Source organism: Gossypium arboreum, chromosome 8 (assembly GCF_025698485.1).
Source record: "Gossypium arboreum isolate Shixiya-1 chromosome 8, ASM2569848v2, whole genome shotgun sequence".
In the NCBI taxonomy this organism is placed as follows: domain Eukaryota; kingdom Viridiplantae; phylum Streptophyta; class Magnoliopsida; order Malvales; family Malvaceae; genus Gossypium; species Gossypium arboreum.
Genome location: NC_069077.1, coordinates 1,437,994 through 1,461,945, shown reverse-complemented (window position 1 = coordinate 1,461,945; position 23,952 = coordinate 1,437,994). Strand labels below are relative to the sequence as shown.

Genomic DNA, 23,952 nt, shown 5'->3' with positions numbered 1-23,952 from the left:
AAACTAGACCAATACTTCTTCAATCATCGAAACTATTTTGAATACAATGCTTTTAACCTCGCAATTTAAAATTTTAACGTCAATGCCTTAATGAATGTGAAATAGAAACTCTGAGGAGGATGTTGGCATTTCGTACTCTGCCAATGTCATTCGGTACAATGGGCTCACTTTTCATAAATATTCAATTAAACAATACAATAAATAATATTCATTTAATAATAAAACCCTAAAATAAATAACCATTTTTTCCATTCCATCGTTCTATATAAATAAACCTTTACAAATTTTTTACTTGTACCAAGTAAACGACAATATTTTAATTACCGAATCAATAATTAAATAATCAAATTATTTTTTATTCAACAAAATTAATAATTAATTAAAAATTCATAAAATCTTCTATAACTTAAATTGCAAAATAATAATTAACATTAAAAGCAATATACTTGAATCAAACTAAACCAGTCAGACCAAAAATTGACGAAACAACGATCCTTAGAAAAATAGTATCGAACCAATTGAAATGTAAATCATTACATCACTATTGAACCGACAACGGGACCATTTTTTTAATTTTTTTAATGATTAGCTTACCCAATTCATCCACCATTCCAGTTTTAAAACACTAATTAAAATATAAATTACTGGTGTACCTAAACAAAATATTAATGTTTAAAATACTTTTTTAATATTTATAATATGATAAAATCAATTGATGCAAAAATCATAAGTTGTAATGTACTTAGCATATAAAATTATTATTATTTTCCAAAAACAAAAGATGATTAATATTCTTTTGATAATTTACTTTTATGATTAAGATTAGAGAGAACCAAAGTTCCAATTGTCATGTTTTGCTACTTCATTGCATTGCTAATAGCGGTTTTTTTTTTTTCCCTAAAGCATAAAATTAATATTTTTTTAAAAAAATCCCTTTATAATTTTTTATACCCATGCATTTCCTTTAAAGGGTTCCATCAGCTGCATTTGAACTGCCATTTCCACCTCTCCTGCTAGCAGTTGTGTTCTTGACTATCTGCATCCACATTTAAAATATTTAATATTTAAACAAAAATATTTCAATTTCATAAATATTTTAACTACTTGAAATTTAACCTGTAAAAATATATAATAAATATAAAAATATCATGAAAATCCTTATACTAAAAATCAAATTACATTTTACCCTTTTATTAAAGAATGGACAAATTATTTATATTACATCAAAAATTAATTGATATTTTTATTAAAAACTTTGTTGATTTTTATTGTCAAAATGGATCATTACATATCAACGTGATATAGTATCTGATTTTTTCGTCAACCATACCAAACTTTAACTATAAAATAGATTAAATTTGTATTAAAAACAATCAATTTGTTATTTTATCTATTTTATAATGATTAATTTACTTATTTTTAAGTAGAAAAATAAAATTCAATTGAACTCCTAATACTACTCTATAGTAATTTTACCGTTTAGCCCTAACTCCTGACACTGCATCTGCAATATGCTATTCCTATTTACTTTAGGAAATTTCTAGAAAAGAAAAAAACTCTTGAACTTTTCATAAGATTAAAATTGGGTAAGAAATTCTATAATTTTATAAGAACATTACATTACAATATTCATCGTATTTTTGAGAAAATCCTTAACTATATTCTATTTCAAGTTATGGATTTTAAGGTTGAAAACACTGTATATTTGTGTTCGAAATGTAATTTTCAACTTCAAGATCCCGACAAAGAATACTAAATATCCCAAATGCTTCCAATTAGAATGATAATTATGAGGTGAAAGTGATGTTACGTGGTGATGATGATGATCATGTTATGTTGATGTATGGATGGGTTTAAAGAGAAAAAAAAATGATAAAAATTAATTTACTTGTCGAAGCATCTGATTCTCATTGTGCAACGTGGATAGCCTCTCTTCTAGTTCAGAGTTCTTCTTCTCCAAGTCTCTAACTCTGGTTTCCAGTTCATTCAAGTACGCCTTTTTCCTTTCCCTTGCTTGTTGCGCTGATACTCTGTTCCTCAACAACCTATTTTCAAAAAATAAAATGTATATTGTTAATTTACCATAATGCCACTACCAAGGGTAAAACGGTAATTCCCAGATATAGTTTTACCTCTTTAAGCGCTTGTTTTCTTTATCCGCTGGGCTTCTCCCTCTCTTTCTCTGACCGCCTTCACCCGATGGTTGAGGCCGGTCCAGTCGGGTCAGTGAACCGGGTTCACGACCGGCGGCCGGAGCTGCTGATGCTTCACCTCCTATCTCAGGCACTCTCCGGATCTCTTCATCACTTTCCATACCTTTGAAACCAATAAATAATAATAATAATAAATATACAGATCGGATTTTCAGTGCAATCAATGAAAATGCGGTTGATCTGGATTGATTTTCTCGAGAAAATAAAAATAAAAATAGACAAAAAAGGCTAAAAACTTTACAAATACCATTTTCTACTAACAAAATGCCGGTTGTAGAGTTTAGTATCTCTTTTTTCATAATAAAGAACAAAAAAAAGGAACCATATAAATCATTTTCTCATGGAATTTTGAAATTTACACGTCATTTTATAGCTTTAAAAAAATGGCTAACCTTCCTTGACTTCAACTTGAAGAGCAGAGCTTGAAGATCTTTCACTGCTTGAAGGCAAGGAACTAGCTGCTATTGAACTCGTTCCTTGTTCTTGCATTTCTTCGTTATAGAAAAAACAAAATAAAATTAAAAAAAAAATCGAGAGATTTTTTGGGGAAATGGGAAGAAAAGCCGGATATCTATTAATGTTAATGGAACAAAAATTAGAAAGAGTGTTTGCAGTGTTGCAGAAAGAATATTAGCCGTTGGATTTGTTCTGAATCTAAGGGATATTAGTGAATGAACGTGGAGTTATGGTAGCCATGAGGAGTGTCGTTAATCAAAGGCTAAGGGAAGATAAACGTGGAGGAATGATAGCCGTTTGATTTGAAATTGATCGTACGGTTGGGTGGGAACTGAGAGGATGGGGATGCAATGAATTGGGACCACGTTATGCTGGCTGACTGCTGCAAAAAAAAAAAAAATTTGTTACAATATGAGTCAAGTCCCCGTTTTTGGTACATTTTTTGAATAAGAATATTTGTTTAAATGGTTAAAATTATTCTTACAATATTATTTTTATTACATATATTTCAAATGAATATACTTAATATTAAAATATTACATTTGCAAATTTAACAAAAAAAATTGTATATAATATGATTAAAATATACTTTTATTTAGGAAGTAACAAATATTATTAATTGAACCATATAAACCAATAATAAATCTGACTTCTATTACCAAATATTTTGAAGTTACAAATTTAATACTTTAACCAAAATTTCTTTTAATTTTATAAATATATTTTTACATAATTATTTTTGACCCTCAGCGTACCATAATTTAATCCGTATATATTATTAAATTATTTTTATAATAAATATTTCACGTACAATTTTAGAATGATGTACATAAAATAAATTAAAATACGATACAATAGGGTTAAAAATAATATAAGTTGATAATTATATTAATATTAAAAATATAAATATCTTCAATCAAAATATATAAATATCTGAATTATTGATCCAATATATATATATATGGTTGTCTATATTTGGGTTGCTCACGTGCACGAACGTGTTCTTTGCACTGTAAGATTTTTATTAAAATAAAAAGATATGTATATAAAAATAAAAACGTTGTCCAAAAGGGAAAGTCTTGTTAAATATAATAAAAATTGGGATTTATTTTTAAAAAAGGAAATTAATTTTAATATTTTGATACTCAAAATTAAATTTTCCATTGAATGTCCTAAAACTGCCATTTTCTTTCCTCAATATATATGCCCAAGAAAATACATTTAATATTCATATAGAAATATATGCAACTTTATCATATGAAACCCCCCAACATATCTTTTATTTTCTTTTCTTTTATTATTATTATTATAAATATTGTGTGATGATTTAATATGTCTAAATGATGAAGCCAGCTGCTGCAAAAATCCATGATAGCTACAAAATTATGTATTCATCCCTATTCTAACTTTGGTAAGAAATTTTGGGGTTCAGTTGAAATTTAATGAATTTTTTATCTAGTTTAATTTAGTACAAAGATTAATTTGATTAAACTCATTTGCATAAAAAACCCTTTATTCCTATAATCAACGAATTTTTTAATATTAATTATTTTAAAAAGTTTAAATTAGGTAAGTGAGAAAAATTAAACCATATACCAATGAAGTAAGACATATATAATGCATAATTAAATTTTATATTTAAGATTAATGTAATTTTTACCCTTAAACTTGAAATTAGATTCATTTTGATACCTTAACTTTTTTTTAGGATTCACTTCGATATGTGTATCTTTTTATTCACTTTGGCAATTGAACTTAGCAGCTAGGTCCATTTTGATTCATAAATTTGGAAAGTTATAAAAGTTTAATGGTGCGGTGTTGTAAGATTATGTTACGTCATTACCAAGAATTTAAAATTTTGAACTTTTCAAGTGATAACGAATACAATTTCAAACTGTCATGACACAAAAAGCTTGATGGAATCCAAGTTTGAGAATAAAAGTCGATTTAGTTGTTAAATTCATATATTAGAGTAGATAAAAAAATATAGGTTTCAAAGTAGAAAAAATTGTCAAGTTTAATGGCTAAAATAATATTAACCCTTATATATCTTGAATTAAAAATTTCATTTATGTTAGATAATAATTAAATTTATATTTATATTAAAACATAAATTAACAAAAAAGAGAGTTAAAAGAAGAATACTATATTGAAACATCGAGTGATAAAAGAGTTTAATATATTTTTGAGTAAAATATTAAGTTCAAATATTGTAATTGAAAAAAAACAACTCTAACGAGAGCTTTACTCCCATTTATAAGTTCTATCCGGTTCAATTTCAAATTTAATTAAAGTTTGTACCCTTAGACCCCAAAATCAACCAAAAAGTTATTGAAATAAACTTCCTTCAAAAAGACAAAAGAAATTGGATGGTCCCTCTTTTCTTATATGCTAGGAACTTTCACAAATTATAGCAATGGAAAAGTCATCTTTCACACCCCAAACCCTAAAAAAATTTGGATTCTTTTCTCATTGCTTGGATTTTTGCTTTTAATAATTCCAAACCCATTAAAATTTTCCCCAAAAAGGTAAGAAAATTTACCCATTTTACACAGTTTTAAAGTCTAAATGAATGAATTATTTTGGGTAGAAACTTGCATGTGATATTCGGGCAATGCCATTAATGGCTATGACTTGTATAGGGAGAAAATTATATGTTAAATTTGCAATTAGTTAGTTGAAACCTAAGATCCATTAGCTCACATGTAGTTATTAATATGGTATAAATGTGATATATTTAATAAATCAACACCGCGTCGCCTTTTAAACACGGTTATTAAGATAATTCTTTTTAAACTGAATAATTAGCAACCAAATCAATTCAAACTAACTACACTAACCAACCAAAATAAAATAAATCTGAAAGAGAAATCGCATATTTACATGTTTAACACACGTATCATATTTATATTTTGTGTTTAGGACTTGGACTGTTTTAATAATTTATATCGTATTTATATTAGCACCATTAATACGAAAAAAGTTATAACACGTTACATGCATATATGAATTACCAATATACCACTTTAAAAAAGAACTAAACACGATAAACTTGCAATTACGATAAACACGAAATGAAAATGTGACTATAATTTATGTCACTCGGACTCAGGTGTGAGTGCTAGATTTAGGTTTTTCTAAGTTTTTCTTTTTGGTTGTTGTTGTTGTAGTATTTAGAGCATCCTTACAAGTCATCCTTATCTGTGTCTCGGACATAATATACATCAAGAAAAATGAAGAGTACGAGTAACTTAAAATATAACCCCCTAATTCAAATCTCCGCTCTTGAATGGATGGAAACCACGACACTAAGCCGAAACCGGGTTGTCTAAATTAGCAGAATGTTTAAGGTTAGATAAAGCAGATTCGGGAAACAAAATAGATTCGATTAATGAATATCTAAAGATTCGGTAAAAGTGTCATAAAAGCTCCAGTACTAAAGAATCGAATTGCATTTTGCCCCTCTATTAAAAAATTTGGCAAATTAGACCCCATACATTAAATCAAAGAGCAAATTAATCATTTTTATAAAAAATTATTTATTTATACGGTTAAAAACTGACGTGCCACATGTAACCGTAGGAATGGATGAGTGCATTAAATCAAAGAGCAAATTAATTATTTCTATAAAAATTTCATTTATTTATACGGTTAAAAATTGACACGCAACATGTACATCATGTTGGTGTACAAAGACCAGCTTTTAACTGTAGGAATGGATGAAATTTTAACAGAAAGACTAATTTACTTTTTGATCAAATGTACAATGATTAATTTGCTCATTTTCGAAGTAGAGAGTAAAATGCAATTTGACTTCCTACTATAAGGGCTTCTATGGTACTTTTACCCTAAAGATTCGTATCCGAATCCACAACAAATGTTAACCCTTACATCACCACAGTAAAAGAGAGCATCGAATAGTGTCGGTTACCCAATTTTTTATTAGACATTGTCATCCCTAAACAGTAAACACCATTTTCCTGTTCAAATAGATTTGAGGCAACATAGGCTTTTCAGTAAATAAAGATTATTTACATTTCCGAGAAGCAGCGCACATGTAATGTAATCGCATTGTTCTAGATGCCGAACGTGCGGCGTGTTTCAATCCAGAAAAACTGTTTCAGAACCATACCTTCGATATGGCTGGCGATGCTCAGGAACTCCATCCTCGTTGCGCTTATCCTCGAACCATTTTACGACTCTTTTTCGGGGCAAATTTGTTACTTGCACGATGCTGCTAATCATTGTGTTCTGCATTGTTCATGTAGAGCATTCGATATGTAAGATCATGCTCCCATAAAACAAACTTTAAGATCGAAAAGAGCAAAGAAAATACAGCATTTCTTCCCAACATGATAGGCATATCAAAACAAACTAGGAAACCTGAGGCTTAACCGAACAGGCAGCATATATAGATATAAAAATAAGCATCATAGTATATGGATTACTCAAATGCTATGTTGCTCTGATTATTCATACTTGGACACGAGGTAATAGGGGTACAATCAGTATACAAAAAAACTTAGAAAAATCAAGCTTGTATCCAATACTCAACCCCGAGTCAGAAATGTATTAGTTTTCTGATAATTCCCCACAGTTCGAAAGTACCCTAAGTATAAACTTCCGAAATCAATTCCAATCCTTGAATAATATTAGCACAAAACCACTCTATATTACTTCCAATAACTGCTCAGAGGCTCAAACACTCACCGACATTGTCATGTACAATGATCAATTCACGAACATAGATAAAGTGGTAGTAATATAAATTAATTTTCTTCAATTGGACTTACAGTAGGTCGCTTCGATCTTCGATAAACTTTTTCAAGGGTGTCGATTTGCACTTTCTTCAATCTCTTTTGAGCAGACCATCTTTGTTGCATCACATGGATAGGCTCTTTCACCTTCGGTTCATGTTTCACATTATCCATTGTTGTCTCAAATGCCAGAGTTTCTACATGTTTGGTTTCAGGCATTGGTTCCGGTTCCGGTTCTGGTTCCAGTTCCTTCTTAACTGGTTCATCGGGCAATGTAGCACTTATCATTAGAAGCTCCGGGGGTGGCTCGCGGAGCAATTTGAGGACCACAGCTCGGTCAAGACATAGCTCTGCAGCAAGAGTTTTAATCTAGAAAAGCAAGGAAAACAAAGATAGATTTAGCATTACAAAGCAACGATTTTTCAATGCTACTATGCTCCTTATATTTGAAGAATCAAACATAGATATTGAACATGGGTACTTTCATGAAGGAAAATGAAAAGTCCGAACAATAAGTATAATCAATGAAACAATCATGATTCTCCTTCCAGAGAAGTCTTTAAAGTATTGTCCGTCTAGAGTCAACGGATCTTTCAACGGGGTCGGGTTGGTATTGCTCCCGCCGTGAACTTCGCCTCTTCAGGCAAACTCTTCAAGCATCATTCTAAAGGTAACATTCAAACATCTAAATTACTAAAAACAAGAAATTTGCCAAACCCAATTTAGTTTGAGATAAAATTAACAATTGGGTTATCCGGTCTCAATTCATTGATTAACTTTTTGCAGCGATAAATGCAGTGTATATATGTGTGTATATATATGAACAACAACTCACACTGGTTTTACGGCGGCCGACTTTGAGAGCAGCGGCCAATCTTCGAAGCTGCCAATTCTTAAGCTTGACAGGCCTTTCTTCTTCTTCATCGTCGTTGCCGTCTTCCTCGCTGTCGTCTTCCACCTCTTCTTCAGCATCGTTCGAGGCTGAGCTAAATCCTTCAAAATCGAAATCCCCAAATGCTTCAGCCAACTCATTCGCAAGCCTCTCGATGTCTTCTTCATTTATCTCATCACCTTCATCATCGTCATCTTCCATGTCTGGATTATCATTCTTAAGGTCTTCTTCCAGCTGTTTGAAAAGAGCTTCGAACGGGTCTCCCTCAAAATCCTCCTCTTCCTCCTCCACTAATCCTTTTTTCTTCTCTTTCTTCAATCTCTTTTTCTTATCAGTGCTTGCCGGCTGGTTGTTCCGGCGGCGAGAGAACGCCACCGTATATCTGCGGCGAGACTGAGGTGCCGGAAGAAGATTGAAAGATCTCGGTTGAGCTATGGAAACGCGTCCTCTGTATGAAGAAGATTGCAAAATCCGTACGGATATTGAAGAGTTCACTGACAAAGCAGAAGCCATTGAAGCAAAACTTGAAGAAACAAAAATAAGGGTTTATGGTTTATGATTTTAGCTTTATCCATTTGGTTAGATCGGTCGCTAAAAAAACCAAACCGAAATACGGTTCATAATAAATAAAAGCTTAATTGTAAATTGACCCCTAAACTATAATTCATTTCTTAGATTGGTCTTTTAAAGTTTTCGGAGTCAAAAGTGTTACCTAAACTATTAATTTAGTCTTATTTTACCAAAAAATGTTATCATTGGATGCAATGCTATAAATGAGATATTAGTGCTAGCAAATAAATTAAATTTGATTATAATAAATTTGAACTCAATTAGCTAATTATCGAGCTAAGCACAAGTTGAAATTGAGCTCAATAATACTCAATGATTATCACCTTATCAAATTAAATTATATTATTATAAATATTTATTTTATTAAATTATATTATTGCCTTTAATATATAAGGTAAACTATACAAGACTCGTCATTAGTAAAAAAATTATCACCTAATTATAAAAATTCTAAAAATTTTAACCTTCAACATTTACCTATTATACATTTTTTTTAGCTTTGATTTTCTTTATGACTTTAGTCACACAACATGTATAAGTTATAATCTAAATTGTTCTCACTCTTAATCCATGTGTCCTATATCAATTTGATTCTACTTTATAAAGGTAAACTACATCCACTCTTACTAAATTATTAATAAGTTTACGTTTTGATTACTTAATTTCACAATATTACAAAATGATCTTAAATTGTTCTAAAGTTTTCATTCAAGTCATTCAATCTCAGATACCGACAATCGGATTAACTTAGATCTAAGGTATGTTCTTGTATTCATTGATATGTACTAATTCACTATACTAATCATTGAATCATCACTCAGAGCTCGCTAACTAGACTTAAAAAAAAATTAATAACTTAATGAGTTAAATAAAAACTTCCAAATAGTTTAGCGATTTAAATGAAAACTTTTGAATAATTTAATAATTGTTTAATAATTTTTTGAAGTTGAATGATAAAAAAATAAGCTTAGTAATAATTTAGTTACTTTGAGTGTAGTTTAACCAAAAATAATTCATTATTTGTATTTATCTTTTCGTCTCATTATCTTAATTTTATCTGAATTATTATTCGATCCAAGCATTGGTGTCATAAATCCAGCACTATTACAAGATCCATAGCAAAAATCATCACTGTCGCTGTTTGTTCATTTCTGGGGTTTCTTCTATTTTTTCACTTCAAAGCTCTCTGTAAATGGCAGCTTCGGCATCATCATCATCAACAACAAAAACGATACCGGCGAGGAAAAGGGGATGGCTCAGTAACATCTCCTCAATTTCATCACGGATTTATTTCTTCCTTATCTTCCTTCAGATCCCACTTTTCAGGTCAAATCCCATTTTTTTTTCTCTTCTAAGTTCATATCTCTTCTCTCTTGGATGTTAATTTTAGCCGTGTTTTTAGCAACTAGTTGTAGAATCTGTTGAGGATCTGTTTTTTTAGAATTGGATTGGATTAAAAGAACTAGTGAATTAGAAAAGGAAGCACTAAAAAGAAGCTATGAAATGTTGAAATTGATGCTTGATGTTTAATGGATCATGTGATAATGTTGTTTTATGGTAATTTGTTGTGAGGGTTGACTTATGGGGATTTGCCATTGTTGTAAGAATTGGTCAACTGGTAAGGATTTTTAAGGTTGTTCTAAAGGTTCTCCATGGTTCAAAGTACCACGGAATGGAGCGCAACGGTGCTTAGGTTTGGATTCAGTGTTATTATAGCACTGAAAACGTGAATCGGGCAAAAAGATTTGGATTTAGTTGATGGACAACTTGGAATATGAACGGTGATTCAATGTTCCTCAGTGATCATATTGAACATAAACCGAATCCTCGAATCACCATCAGTTCAGCTAATGCTAAAGATTTAGTAAACCTAGTCGAAAGTGAGCCCGTGATTGTGATTTTGTTAACCAAAGTGAGCAATGTTTTGAATGTTACTTAGCGACAGAGGAAGCCACTGTGTCTAACAGTATGTCCATAGGTTATGGAACACCAGATATGAAGAGGTGCCCTTGAGGATATATATTGAATGAAGTCAAGGGTTCGTTTGTTTCATGAAAAATGAATCCTGACAATGGACTTTTGAGAATTTTTTATATTTTCAGTAAAATATTTTCTGTTGGTTGGTTGTTTTCCCAGAAAATCTGGATTGACATAAAAGGAATGCGGTTTATTCTTATTTTCTTTGCTTCTGCTTCTATTCTTTGGGGATCAATCCATTTTTGCTTGGCTTTAGCTTCTATACAAGAAGGGATTGATTCCGTTAATACTTAGGTTGATGATTTTTTTGTTATCCTTTAGCTTTCGAATATGTCTTATGGTTATCTGGTTTTTGTTCCTGAAAATGCAATTCTTGCTTTTATTTCTGAGATGCGGAATGGCACAAAGTCCTAAGTTGCTGTTTTTTTCAAAATCCTTGTCTAGTGGCTCTACATGTATTCTACCTGATCTAGCATTCACCGCGATAAACCAGAATATGATTTCATGGGGCTTTCTTTATCACCTTTTTCTCTTTTGGCAGGATCCCATGCAGATCCGGAATGTGTTCAACTCCAATTCATGTCACATCTTCCCAGTTGATCGCAAGTGACATCTTTCCTGTGCCTGTGGTGAAGGCAATCCTTTTTCCTGGAGCCATTACAAATGGCCTTGCCAAGAATTGGACTGTTCCGAGCTGGGACAACTTGTTAAACATGTATAACTTAACTAGTATAAAGGAATCCTCTGCATTACCCGATCTCCAGCGCTTAGAGGTTATTATCCTTGACTTTTTAATCCTTTTTTCTAATTTTTAGTTTTTAATGGATTTTCAGTATATGTGTGAAGAAATTTACTGTTATGTTACTAGTAGGCCTTGTAGGGAAGCATGCACATAATCTTAAGGGCCCCCACGATAGTTATTTGTTAACCGAAAATCATCAAAGCTGAGCATGATTTGAATTTGATCATTGTCTCTAGGGGTGTGAGAACAAGATACCTATAATCAAAAGACTTGATTTGGATTTGGACTTGGACTTGGCTTTAGCTTGAAAGACTCAATTTAGATTTTTTCATTTTCGAGCAGAGCATAAGCTTTAGCAGCTCGAGCTAACTGAGTTCAAGTAACTTACAAGCCTAATTGAGTTTTTTGTATTTTAGTTAGAATTGAAGAAGTTTTCGTTCAATCTCTGATTTGAGCATAAGAATAGAGCTCGTTTTTTTGCTTAGCTAAATAAGCTTATTGGTAAAAAGACATCTTTAGTCCTTTTCAATTTTGATATTGAGCAAATTGGCCCCTCTATTAAAATTTGAAGCAATTTAATCCCTGTCAATTTTGAAAGTGAGCAACTAAGGAAAATTAATCATGTCATCAATGTTTTTGTCAATTGTACATAATTTTGATTGGTATAATAACAAATTTAGCCCTCAAAGTTTATGCATTAAATTTAGCCTGCAATGTTTGTGTAAATGTGTAAATGTGTAAATGTTCTAAATTTGTTGAATTTTTTTAGAATAAAGACTAAATTGACACAATATGTAAATATCTAGGCTAAATTTGTTGTTATACCAATTAAAATTATGTACAATTGATGTAAGACAATAATGTTGCGATTAATTGTCGTTGCTCATTTTCAAAATTGACAATAATTAAATTGCTCCGATTTTTTTGAGCGGCACCAATTTGCTCAATTTCAAAATTGAGAGGTATTGGAGAGGTCTTTTTACCAAGCTTATTTGAGCTTAATCAAATGAGCTCGAGCAGTTCTGTTTTGTTCTCAAATCGAACTTATTTTCTTCCCTTATAGTCTTCACCATACTTGCCACAATAGTCACCCACATTAGTTTCCTATAAAAAATACAATCCCATAACCACATCTTGTTTATTTTGTTCTCGTACAGGTTCTAGCTGGAAGCTACTTTTGTGTGGCAGGAGCACTCGTGGGACTTCTAAAACCCGGAAGAATGAGCATGTTTGGGACACTACTCGTAATATGGGGTCTTGTCAAGGAAGGGATCATAGGAAAACCGGCAAATACCGATCCTACAAAAGCTGTATATGTATATCCAACAATGGTGCTTGCACTAATTTGTGCCTTGTCATCGATCAAGTACGATGTAAAGAAAGTTATGAGAACTGCCCCTGCACGACCAATTGCAAAGCCTCTTCAGAGCTCTTCCAAATCTAAGCTGAAATAATCGAAAAAAAAAAAAAAAAAAAAACCTCGAGTGAAAAGCTATTCTAACATTTATTTTTATACTGAACTCTTGTAACCTGTCAGCTGAAGTGTCTTTCCTTATAAATTCCGGAAAAAATCTCATTCGCTACTTCGAGTTTATTAGTTTTTAAAGCCAATGTTTTCTGGAGCTGCATATCATGCTTCAAAACGACGGATTCGAGCTTAAGAGATGCTGTGCATCCATGTACGTTTACCGCAGGCAGGCAAGGCTGTGAACTAAAGGGCTAGAATCTGTAGTTCGAAGCTGTTGCTAGCAGGCATGGCATTGAGTTCGGTAATTTGCAGAAGCTTCCATCTATTTTCGTGCTTAGCCTCGATTTAGTATCTTGTTTTCAGCCACTGATTTTTGTTCATCCCTTAGCTTCCGTTTTTTCAGGATTCTTGCTTTGATATTTGTTTTGTGTTTTGAATTAATTACGTGTCATTGTGAGATTGTCATTAATTGCTTTCCTTAGTCGCATTGAGAACTTTCATTTGTGAGATTTTATACATAGCATCTAGCTGAGTCAAGCTTGTACTAGAGCTTAACTAATTTTCGTACTTAAGCTCAACTAAGCTTGCATGTATCCAAGCTCGCCTCGATAATTAAGTTTAGGGTTAATAACATATTAATAGCAATAATGTAATTTAATAATATAAAAAATAGAATATATATTAAAAACGAAAAGCTTAATAAGGCTTGCGAACTATTTGAGTCAAGTATTATTAAACTCGAATTTAGCTCGATTAATAGCTCAAGTTGCTTGAGGTCGAGCACAAGCTTGGCTCGATAATGATCAAATCAATTTTGACTCGAAAAAGAGTCGAACTTAAGTAACTTGCCAGCATTAGTGTCTCATTTGCACCTTTAATTGTGATGAGAGAAGTGGAAGAGTTTATAAGAAATAAACTAATAATTTTATACTCGTTTTATCATTTTGGTAATTAAATTTTTTTTCAATTTGATACATGAACTATCATTTTTGTGTTAATTTATATCAAAAAATAAAAATTTCCATGTAAATGTTGTACACTTGAGTAATTTTCTAGAGAAAATGATAATTTAGGTATCAAATTTAAATACAAAAATAAGAAAACGATTATAATTGAGTGGCAAGATATGATTTATTCTAGCTAATAACCCATGACAAAATTCATCATAGAATCTAAGTTAATGGATCAAATTGTTTAAAAGTTATCAAGTTTTGAGACCAAGTTGGAAAAAAGTTTCCAAGTTCATGGACTGAGAACAAATTAGGCCTTAAAAAATTCGGACCAACATAAAAATTCTGAATTTGATCAAAACGACACAGTTTCCTATATTTTGAAAGGCCGCGGGCACAGCTTAACTTGAACAAAAAAGCCAAACGAGAAAAAAGCGGCGGCGGTTGATGAGGAAAGGGAAAGAAATGGCGAAAACCATATGTCAAAGCACAAAGGATCCATGGCGAGTCTTAGAATTCTATAGTGGCATTGGTGGCATGGTTGGTATTTCTTAAAAACCCTCCTAAAACCCCAAAAAATCTTAAGTTGTTTCCTTTTTTTCAGTGAATTAGTATTTAATTTTTACAATGACATTTTTTTTTCACATTTCACTGTTTTAGAGGTATTCTCTAATGAAAGCTGCCGTCAACTATCATGTAATCGAAGCCTTCGAGATCAATGATAAAGCTAATGATGTTTATCAGCACAATTTTGGTCACCGCCCTTATCAGGTTCTCTGTAATGGGTTTTCTTGAATGATTTTTTATATGTTTTGGAATTATATATATATATATTTTAGAGTCAACCCAGTTTATTAATTTAGTTTCTTTTTTTTCTTTTTAGTGATTTCTGGTTATGGTTCACCGTAATTTTTTGTTTTCAGTTTCTATGCATTGGTGGGGGTAGGATTACATTATAAATTTTGGGGGTCAAAATGCAATTTTACCGTTACAAATTTTTAATTTTTGGAGGACTAAACTACAATTTTACCCTTGGAGGATGGGTTGAAGGCCCCTTCCCCTGCTTAGGCTATTGAAACAATGGAAGTTCTTATTATTTACATGTTTATGTTTTCGAATTATGATTTTTTACTTTTAGAATCAAGCCAATATATTGATTTAGTTTCTTTTTACCTTTTTAGTGATTTCTGGTTATGGTTCACTGTAATCTTTTAGACTTAGAGGTAAGTCAAAAATTTTATAGTGGGGACAGAATCAAATTGTAAATTTTTTGGATCAAAATGCAATTTCACCAATGTATTAGCTTACAAAGATTTTTAATTTTTGAAGGACTAAACTACAATTTTACTATTGAGGAGTGAAGGCCCCTTGCCCTTCTTAGGTTACTGCAACAATGGAAGTTCTTTTTATTTACATGCGCATGTTTTAGAATTATGATTTTTTATTCTTAGAGTCAACCCAGTTTGTTAATTTAGTTTCTTTTAACCTTTTTAGTGATTTCTGGTTATAGTTCACTGTAAATTTTCACTCAGTTTCTATGCATTGGTGTTAGGCTCAAGGCAAAATCAGAAATTTTATATTGAGGACATGATTAAATTATAATTTTTTGGGGTCAAAATGCTATTTTATCATTACAACTTTTCAATTTTTGGAGGACTAAACTACAATTTTACCATTGGAGGGTGGGGAAAGGCCCCTGCCCCTGCTTAGGCTACTGAAACAATGGGAGTTTGCTGCAATTTTTTCCGTTTTCGGTTTCTATGCATTGTTCATAGGCAACTCAAGCAATGGGAGTTCTTATTATTTATATGTTTATGTTTTGTTGAACAATATTGGTCAAGACAGGGAAATATTCAGAGCCTAACTGAAGTTGATCTCGATAGTTATCAAGCAAATGTGTGGCTTCTTTCACCTCCTTGTCAACCATATACTAGACAAGGTGAAGCTTACTAATGTTGCATATTACACTTTAAACGGATTATTCGAGTAGTTGATGGGTAGCTCTTTGAATATGGGGAAACATGTTTTTGTGTTTTGTTTTGTTAGGTCTCCAGAAACACTCTGCCGATGCTCGAGCGTTTTCGTTTCTTAATATTCTCGAACTTATGCCACGTATGTCAAAACCTCCGGATATGTTACTTGTAGAAAATGTTGTCGGATTCGAGGTATGTTTCTCGAGGATGTTAACATGACCCGTATTTGTATCATGAGGTGTTTTTACTTCTCATCTTTCTAATCTCTTTGCCTTGGTGTGCGGAAACGTTGCAGACTTCAGATACTCATGCAAAAATGGTAGAAGTATTGGCAAATTCCGGTCTTGTTACGCAGGAGTTTATTTTGAGCCCACTTCAATTCGGTGTTCCTTATTCCAGACCACGCTATTTTTGCCTGGTTATCTCTCTCTCTCTCTCTCTCTCTCTCATATTTAGAATGTTCTATCAGTCATTCGAGAGCTTATCTCTCAATATTTAGAATGTTTTCTGCTATATCGAGCACTGGAATGTTACAACGAACAATTTCATTTCACTTCAACCAATGGTTATGCTTTAATCCTGAACTTCATTTATCCTATGTTCTTCCAGTTTGTTTATTCCTGCATGCATATCATTTCTTTTTCAGTGTGCGTGCACGTGTGATTACTTGTTAATTTTATATTCGAAGAATTTCGTATAATTTATGGTGTACTTGTGCAGGCAAAACGAAAGCCTTTATCTTTTCAGTACCAGCTGTTCAATAACCAGCTTCTATTGTCTCCGAGCCCGTTATTTGGTAACAATGAGAAGACAGTGATCGGTGAAAACAGTCAATCACAACAGAACTGGGATAAGTTAATTGATTCTTGCCAGCCAATAGAAAACTTTCTTGAATTTACATCTTCGAGTGATCAAGTAAACACGGAAACCGGTCCTTTCGCGAATGCTGGAGTTTCTGGAAATGACCAGGAAACTTCAGAGACATTTGTCGAAGGAGATGAATTTGATTTTGGTGCTATAGATCAGTTTGTAGTTCCATTAAGTCTAATCGAGAGGTGGGGAAGTGCTATGGGTATCTTTACGTTATCGTTTAACTTTTATCGATCCCAACTTCTATTTTGATGCATTTACCGATTCTTTTTGCTTAAAAGTAATCCTTAATGAAGTTTAGATATTGTTTACCCGGATTCGAAACGGTGTTGTTGTTTTACGAAAAGCTATTATCGGTATGTGAAAGGTACCGGCTCCCTTTTGGCAACTATCCAGGTAAAGTTTCCTACTTAGGATACCAATGTCTATTACGGTATGCTCGTGTAGGTTTTGTTGGTAAAAGTATCATGGATGCCCCTGTGTTAGGAGTCAGATTGCATTTTGCCTCATTTACTTAAAAATTGGAAAAATTAGTCCCTGTACGTTAGAATAAAGAGCAAATTGGTCTTTTCTGTTAAAATTTCACCCATTTCTACTGTTAAAAAATAATATAGCTGATAGAATAACTAGGCAATTACGCACTGACGTACAGGAACCAATTTTTGACAACAGAAATGGATGGAATTTTTAACAAAAAAACTAATTTGTTCTTTGCCTATTTTTTTAGTGGAGGGTGCAAAATGCAATCTGACTCCTAATATAAGGGCGTTTATGTTACTTTAACCAGGTTTTGTTCCTTTTATGATATGATATGATTTAATCAGATATGTATATGTGAATGGTCAATGTGCAGCCAAAGAACAAGGGAAAAACATCTTCCTTAAAGGAGCAGTGCCTTAGATATTTTACTCCGAGGGAGGTACATGTTTCTCATCGTTTATATTGATCCCTGGTTTTCGGTTCTCATTTACGAATTCTAACGAGTTTTCATCAAAAATGATCAGGTAGCCAATTTGCATTCTTTTCCAAAAGATTTTCAGTTCCCAAAGCACATAAGCCTTAGACAACGGTACAATGTTGGCATTTTAGACTATTTCCATTGTTTCAACAAAATCGGAGTTAATCTAAACTATTTTTTTGATGCAGTTACGCGATGCTTGGAAATAGTTTAAGTGTAGCCGTTGTTGCCCCCTTACTCCAGTACATGTTTGCCGAACCGTCATGATTTTTCAGCACAAGAATTACGTTAACACCAGATGCATATCTATTTCACTTCTTCAGACACACGACCTTTGCGTGTCCGAAGTTCTTAAGCAATGGCATTGGGGCGCCACTTGAATTTAGCCTGAGAAAACTATGTTAGCTGTTGACTGAGTCGTTGCTTCTTGCATCAGGTCGGTTCTTGTAGTTCATTTATTCGATAACCTGAGAGAATGAGTAGAAATCGTATTATACGTAATGTATCTTAGATGGATACGGATACGGATTATAGACTACATTCTAAAAAAATCCAATTAATTGTTAGGCTCAGTTGATTTGCCTATACTCTCAAACTTTAATCATTTGTATTGATCATTCCTTAAAGAAAAAGAATTGTTTTCATTCAATGTATGGGAAAGTTCTTAAGACATATAATCTCTATGCTTAGAAGTGGGATTTTGTGCTGCCTATGTTGGTTTGATTTTACTTTGTAGTTGCTAGGACATGTTTTTATAATTGTACTATATTTGTTATTCTACTGTATTTGTACTTATCAATTCTAAAAAAAAAAAAAAAAAAAAACCATTTACGAGACTCCCAAGTAAGAACCAAATACAGCCAGAAAATGGAAGACCATATTTTTATTGGTAAAAGTACTATGAGACTTGGAAGTCGGATTATATTTAATTTCTTGTACTAAAAAAATAGACAAATATGTTCTTATTAATTAGATTAAAGAGCAAATTTAATTAATTAAAGAGCAAATTTGTCATTCTATTAAAAACTCTATTTCATTTTTACGGTTAAAAAATAATCTCTATGTGTCAAATGAGGTACATGCGGTAGGTCACATGTAACTTTTTGGTTATTCTATTAGCTATACCAATTTTTAATAGAAATGATGAATTTGTTCTTTGATCTAATGTACAATAATAAGTTGTTGATCTAATGTACATTTTGAATAAAATGTAATTTGATTTTTAGTACATGGGGCTTCTATGCTACTTTTATCTATTTTTATTTTTAAGTTCAAATTCGTAATATAACATTCCAAGGCATAAATGAGACCGTCGTACTAAAAATGACCATAAATGAGACAATCATACTACGAAGTGATTTGGGATCGACTAACACCACCCCTCAAATTTGGTTATGTTATTGTGGAATTAAGGTCGAATAACTTGAGTTATAGAGTAAGCTAAAATCAAGTATTTATAATGGATTTTTTATATTTAATTACATTGAAAAATATTTGAAATTGAATTTAAGCATGAGACTAAAGTTTATGTTTTTAATTCTTTTTTAAGGTTAAACCTTTTAAGTTGAATTTAACCAAATAAATTTAAGTAAATTTAATTTTTATCTTCAATCAAGTTTAAGCTTTAAAGATGAAATTAGCTCACACTCGAGCTCGGGGGTGTACTCAAATAAAACAAATGAAAAAGATGGGGATTAAAATTAAAACATTAAAAGCACCACTTCTGCAATGAAAAGGAGACTGAAATGAAAACAAGAGTAACCCTCCCTATTTTTGCCTTACTCCTAATCTCATTTCTCCCTTTTAGGTTTTTTCTCCATAACCAATAATTTTTATGGGTTTTTTTTCGTTCTTTTCTTTGGGGGGGGGGGTGATTTTCTGCTAATTTATTATTGCAGCTTTGCTCTCCAGCCAGGGATTTTCTGGATCAGCTTGTAAATACCATTCCAATTTATTATTGCAATTTTGCTCTTAGCCATTCCTTGGATTCTCTGGATGAACCTGTAAAACCCAAAAATATAATCTATGTTATGAGTATGAGTATACTCTAGACACAGTCTGTGTTAAATATCCGAATGTGTCAGAAATGTTAAAAGATATACCTGATATAACCTATCTTCTTTATAGCTTTTAGTTCTAAGCTTAAGCTCTCCTCTGCTAGTTGTCATTTCATCCAATATCTCAGCATCATGGAAATCATCATCAGTGCCTTCTGCGCCATTTGATGATTCCCCTTCCTGCATTCCGATCATCAATATACATACATGCATGCATGCATGCATATGTAGCCTCAGTGTCACCTATGGTGAAACACACACATACATATGCATGCAGGGACAAAGCTAGAAAATTATTTTAAGAGGGTTAAGATGAATCATAAGTTATTGGGGTCAAAGTGTAATTTTACCATATACTAACATATAACATTATTAAAATTTAAGGGATTAAATGACTAATCTATCATTTTGAAAGGTCAAGGCCACTGCCTACCCTTTTGCCTTCCTTCCTGCATACATGCATGCATGCATATGTAGCCTTAGTGTCACCTAGGGTGGAAACACATAAAAGTCCTATAGAAAGATGTACCTGGAGTGATACTTTTCTCGGGGTACCAATGATTTCTTCGTACTCGGCGGCATCGAGTTCTTGAAGGTGTTCAGGCTGGAAAATTTTCGCGAGGACGTGTTGCCGGATACTGATGAGAAGGAAGAAAGGTACCGGGAACAATATCCCAGCAATAGGTATCCATGTGACCCCAAAACATAAAATGAAATACGCAATTTGGAACAATGTGAACAACAAAATGGCCTTGAATGGGACCAACTCCAAATATGATGCATGTAAGGTTTCCAAGACCCTGTTTCCATACATAAGAAAGTTAGCTTAGTGCCTGAGTAATCTCGGGTTTAGGGTTTAAAGTGGGACTTACTTATAACGACGGCTAGGGGTAATGAAGAGTAGCAATATCCTTTCCCAAAACTGGCAACCTTCGAGACTATCGATGGCCATGTAGGCGAAATATCCCCATAGTACCGATGTAGGGATCATTCTTATTACGGGTACAATGAACATTGGTATTGCAACAAGGATTGATTGCAACAGGTTGCTCATCCGTTGCTCATTAACTCTAACGGGTAAATAAGCGTCGATGTGTTTCTCGGGATCGAATTTTTCTTTACCGTTGTTCCCGCCATCGTCTTTCATCATGGCTTCTTTTAAGTTCCTCAATTCTTTGTCTGCTGAATCATGCTGCATGACATTTCGATGTTATGTTGTAGTGAATCTCGAGATTGAATATGCGGTGGTACGAGTTTATGATACTTACAGCAGGGGATGCATCTAATTCAATGAACACGGCTTCCATTCTTCCGTAGATTTCGGATTGGCTTGCTTTTTGTTTCATGCCTTCCTTGACACTTTTCACCATTTTTTTCCGAATCATCTGCATATTCATCAGTTATATAGTCATCGAACAGCTTTAAATGGGAAATAGTTTCGAAAACTACGGAAGCATACCTGCTTGTTGAGAACCGCAAGGCTCTTGGTGTGCATCGGAGATTGCGGTAGGACACCATTCGACGGAGGGAGTCCAAGCAATCCGCAAACGAATGTCTGAAAACCATTTTGAGCATAAATTTAGTATGAAACAAAATGAAACTTGTACGACAAGCAACGGTTACGTACCGTAATCCCAAGGATCAAGATATCCCAATGGTAAGCAGAGGGTTTCTTAAGGTTAAACTCCTTTTGTTGTGCCAGCTGCGATGCGACACTGTGATCGAAGAAATATAAACCAGCTATCATCGATGCCGGTATAATGGCAGCAAAGATGTACAATGGTGGAACCCTTCCCATGTCCTTCACTACTGTCCAATGATATAGTGATTCGGGTTCCCATAGAAGTGGACAGTACAACCTTCTGGGAACTCCGGAATCGACTTTCCGGGGTACGGCATATGACAATGCTGTCCAAACCAAGACCATTAGTGGAACACCGTAGTCTGCGATTAAACTTCGAAGCCAACCTGAAAACCAGAGCCGATAAGTACATCATTCTGAAAGGACAAACAAACAAAAATAACCGGTTCAACTGAACCTGTTCCGTAGCGCCAGGATCTCGCGTTCCGTGTCATTAGAGACGTGTATAGGACCCCGAACGAGAAAATGACTGCTAGCAATCCATTAGTGTATAGCCAGTGGAACTGATGTGTCTCCCCATGAGATTCTCCACCTTCCGGTATATAGAATTCACTGACCACGCCTTTAATCGCTTCTTGAAGGAAAAGAACAGTGATCAACATGCCGAAAAGCTCGCCTGCGATCCTCGTAAACCGGTTGATTATGAGGCAAGCGTTGAATATGGCGAGCAGAACGAGCATCACCGCGGTCCATAAACAGACCCTAGTGAAGGCAAAAAAACATAAAGACAAACTATCAAACATAGGGACAGAGGTGGACTGTTATGATGCCGTCAATGCATAGGGAAAATATATTTCATTACCATGATGTCCAAGCCAAATAAAGTTCTTTGCCCAATTCGAGTCTTTCTATACTGAAATTGTACAAGTAAGTGTACATTATAATCGTCGGTTCCGCAACACCGACTATCAACATAGGTTGACCGCCGATAATCGAGTGTATGATACCGCAGATGGCGGTGGAAGCCAATGTTTCCACCGTGCTAAGCGTGCCACCTAAAGAAAAAAAAAAGACAGTTTCATTAACGATGTCATATATGTATGATGATAATAGCGGCATGTTTTACCTGTATCTCGACTCAATTGCTCTCCGAAAGCAATAACTGGAAGAGCGGAAGCAAAGAAGATATAGGTCGTCGGAGCTAATATTCTGTTTGATAAATCGAAAATGAATAGGCACGGAAATATATGTAGTTGAGGAACGTAAAAACGGTGATTGAATCGAATGAAAGACGTACCGATAGCCTGAGCTGAATGCACTGGTCCAATCATGCCGATAGCATGCTCTTCGTCCCTTGAAGTCGCTGATTATACCCGAAAATGGACGTTTGTTGTTTTCCATAACTGATTTAAGGGAAGAAAAAAAAGGGTTTCATGTTTATATCTATGTTACTTGGATTCCAAGATAGTGTTCGAAGAAGCTCGTATGTATGTATGCATAATACCATCATATAATACAAACAGGAACCAACAATTAACTCTTTTTTTCTCAGATGTATGTATGCATGCATACGATGCGGAGGGAGGAGCAGGCAGGAGCTCTTGATCCCTTAAAATTGGAAAATTTTGCTTTTAATCCCTCAAAATTCATTAGTTAATATATGATAAAATTACCTCACATGCATGTGATGTACATACGTAAACCAATATGATAATTAAGAAACAAAGACAGTGATGAATAAGAGTATATATTAAGAACCTTTTCAAAAGCTTCCTCGCCGGAGATAGAATTTTCCGTTGCAAGACGTGGTCGGAGAATTCACTTTGGAGGCTAAAAAGAAAACGAAAAAATGGCTCAGTTCTTTTGCTTCTTTACTACAACACAGCTATGCTATATATATATATAAATGAAGAAAAGTAAAATTTACTAAAAAATTACAGTAAGTTAGAGAGATAGTTTTACAGTGTGTTACGGTGAGAGGATGGTGGGTTCAAAGTTCAAACAATGAACTGCTTTTGCGGGGTCAATTTCCATTTTACCAGCCCTTAAGCTTCGGGTTTAACTTTTTTTTTTAAATATATAATAGTAATAAATTTGTTTTATAACAACAAAGAAAAAAGTTATCTATTTTGAGTTTAATTACAGTACCTCAATAAATAAAAATGTGCTTTGAGATGTGGATGGAAACCCTACTCCATGCTTGGCGCTTAGGCGGCTTGGCCCGAATCAACTACCATCAAGCTCGGGAAGGCTTTATGTTGGACAAAAAGAAGTTTAGAAAGAATTGAGGTAAAAATATAGATTCGAAAAATAAGTTTGGACAAAAAAATAAAATTTATTTAGAAAATAAGTCGGTCTTGGGTAAGGTTTTTTTGCTTGCCCAGACCCGAAATTTCAATAAAAAAACCCTGTTATTTTTGCTGTTGTTTTCTCACTTTTTGTCATTGTTTTACTATCATTTAATTATTATGTCATTTAATTATTATA

At 33.2% G+C, this 23,952-nt stretch overlaps 5 protein-coding genes across 6 annotated transcripts; 2 read left to right on the top strand and 3 right to left on the bottom strand.

Annotated features, from left to right (window-relative positions):
* Positions 1–791: 791 nt before the first annotated feature.
* On the bottom strand, positions 792–2,819 carry LOC108468031 (transcription factor HY5). Of its 2 annotated transcripts, none has more exons than XM_017768882.2 (4): positions 2,606–2,819; positions 2,133–2,316; positions 1,889–2,045; positions 792–1,036 (listed from the first exon to the last, which is right to left on the bottom strand). In XM_017768882.2, exons 1-4 carry the CDS (start codon positions 2,700–2,702, stop codon positions 965–967), a joined length of 510 nt encoding a protein of 169 aa, XP_017624371.1. In that variant the 5' UTR covers positions 2,703–2,819; the 3' UTR covers positions 792–964. The 2 variants fall into 2 exon arrangements, with proteins under 2 accessions (XP_017624371.1, XP_052874324.1); XM_053018364.1 differs by lacking the exon at positions 2,606–2,819 and adding an exon at positions 2,461–2,564.
* Positions 2,820–6,587: 3,768 nt separating this feature from the next.
* LOC108467828 (protein OVEREXPRESSOR OF CATIONIC PEROXIDASE 3) lies at positions 6,588–8,935 on the bottom strand. The gene is made up of 3 exons (XM_017768624.2): positions 8,262–8,935; positions 7,463–7,795; positions 6,588–6,920 (listed from the first exon to the last, which is right to left on the bottom strand). Exons 1-3 carry the CDS (start codon positions 8,829–8,831, stop codon positions 6,771–6,773), a joined length of 1,053 nt encoding a protein of 350 aa, XP_017624113.1. The 5' UTR covers positions 8,832–8,935; the 3' UTR covers positions 6,588–6,770.
* Positions 8,936–9,926: 991 nt separating this feature from the next.
* LOC108467502 (uncharacterized) lies at positions 9,927–13,544 on the top strand. Its single transcript, XM_017768133.2, has 3 exons — positions 9,927–10,214; positions 11,407–11,638; positions 12,765–13,544. The coding sequence occupies exons 1-3, from the start codon at positions 10,081–10,083 to the stop codon at positions 13,059–13,061; spliced, it is 663 nt and encodes a 220-aa protein (XP_017623622.1). The 5' UTR covers positions 9,927–10,080; the 3' UTR covers positions 13,062–13,544.
* Positions 13,545–14,389: 845 nt separating this feature from the next.
* On the top strand, positions 14,390–18,503 carry LOC108468090 (tRNA (cytosine(38)-C(5))-methyltransferase 2). Its single transcript, XM_017768950.2, has 10 exons — positions 14,390–14,565; positions 14,686–14,796; positions 15,871–15,964; positions 16,072–16,190; positions 16,294–16,416; positions 16,719–17,070; positions 17,170–17,264; positions 17,722–17,787; positions 17,873–17,937; positions 18,015–18,503. The coding sequence occupies exons 1-10, from the start codon at positions 14,473–14,475 to the stop codon at positions 18,091–18,093; spliced, it is 1,197 nt and encodes a 398-aa protein (XP_017624439.1). The 5' UTR covers positions 14,390–14,472; the 3' UTR covers positions 18,094–18,503.
* Positions 18,504–19,674: 1,171 nt separating this feature from the next.
* LOC108468376 (probable boron transporter 7) lies at positions 19,675–23,329 on the bottom strand. The gene is made up of 12 exons (XM_017769264.2): positions 23,224–23,329; positions 22,763–22,868; positions 22,592–22,674; positions 22,328–22,520; positions 21,923–22,227; positions 21,511–21,851; positions 21,343–21,438; positions 21,152–21,268; positions 20,756–21,075; positions 20,413–20,683; positions 19,929–20,063; positions 19,675–19,827 (listed from the first exon to the last, which is right to left on the bottom strand). Exons 2-12 carry the CDS (start codon positions 22,864–22,866, stop codon positions 19,798–19,800), a joined length of 1,995 nt encoding a protein of 664 aa, XP_017624753.1. The 5' UTR covers positions 22,867–22,868; positions 23,224–23,329; the 3' UTR covers positions 19,675–19,797.
* Between the last annotated feature and the right edge of the window lie 623 nt (positions 23,330–23,952).

What these genes read in the sequence shown, in the direction of transcription:
- LOC108468090 (XM_017768950.2), top strand. Translation starts at nt 14,473, where the DNA reads ATGAGGAAAGGGAAAGAAATGGCGAAAACCATATGTCAAAGCACAAAG. An exon ending in AAAATGTTGTCGGATTCGAG is followed by an intron (nt 16,191 to 16,293) that starts GTATGTTTCTCG and finishes GAAACGTTGCAG; the next exon opens with ACTTCAGATACTCATGCAAA. An exon ending in GAGGTGGGGAAGTGCTATGG is followed by an intron (nt 17,071 to 17,169) that starts GTATCTTTACGT and finishes AATGAAGTTTAG; the next exon opens with ATATTGTTTACCCGGATTCG.
- LOC108467502 (XM_017768133.2), top strand. Translation starts at nt 10,081, where the DNA reads ATGGCAGCTTCGGCATCATCATCATCAACAACAAAAACGATACCGGCG. An exon ending in CTTCAGATCCCACTTTTCAG is followed by an intron (nt 10,215 to 11,406) that starts GTCAAATCCCAT and finishes CTCTTTTGGCAG; the next exon opens with GATCCCATGCAGATCCGGAA. An exon ending in CCGATCTCCAGCGCTTAGAG is followed by an intron (nt 11,639 to 12,764) that starts GTTATTATCCTT and finishes GTTCTCGTACAG; the next exon opens with GTTCTAGCTGGAAGCTACTT.
- LOC108467828 (XM_017768624.2), bottom strand. Translation starts at nt 8,831, where the DNA reads ATGGCTTCTGCTTTGTCAGTGAACTCTTCAATATCCGTACGGATTTTG. An exon ending in TCGGCCGCCGTAAAACCAGT is followed by an intron (nt 7,796 to 8,261) that starts GTGAGTTGTTGT and finishes TTGCTTTTCTAG; the next exon opens with ATTAAAACTCTTGCTGCAGA. An exon ending in GAAGATCGAAGCGACCTACT is followed by an intron (nt 6,921 to 7,462) that starts GTAAGTCCAATT and finishes TGAACAATGCAG; the next exon opens with AACACAATGATTAGCAGCAT.
- LOC108468031 (XM_017768882.2), bottom strand. Translation starts at nt 2,702, where the DNA reads ATGCAAGAACAAGGAACGAGTTCAATAGCAGCTAGTTCCTTGCCTTCA. An exon ending in TCAAGTTGAAGTCAAGGAAG is followed by an intron (nt 2,317 to 2,605) that starts GTTAGCCATTTT and finishes TTGGTTTCAAAG; the next exon opens with GTATGGAAAGTGATGAAGAG. An exon ending in GAAAACAAGCGCTTAAAGAG is followed by an intron (nt 2,046 to 2,132) that starts GTAAAACTATAT and finishes TTTTGAAAATAG; the next exon opens with GTTGTTGAGGAACAGAGTAT.
- LOC108468376 (XM_017769264.2), bottom strand. Translation starts at nt 22,866, where the DNA reads ATGGAAAACAACAAACGTCCATTTTCGGGTATAATCAGCGACTTCAAG. An exon ending in TATTTGGCTTGGACATCATG is followed by an intron (nt 22,228 to 22,327) that starts GTAATGAAATAT and finishes TGCCTTCACTAG; the next exon opens with GGTCTGTTTATGGACCGCGG. An exon ending in TCTTGATCCTTGGGATTACG is followed by an intron (nt 21,439 to 21,510) that starts GTACGTAACCGT and finishes AATGGTTTTCAG; the next exon opens with ACATTCGTTTGCGGATTGCT.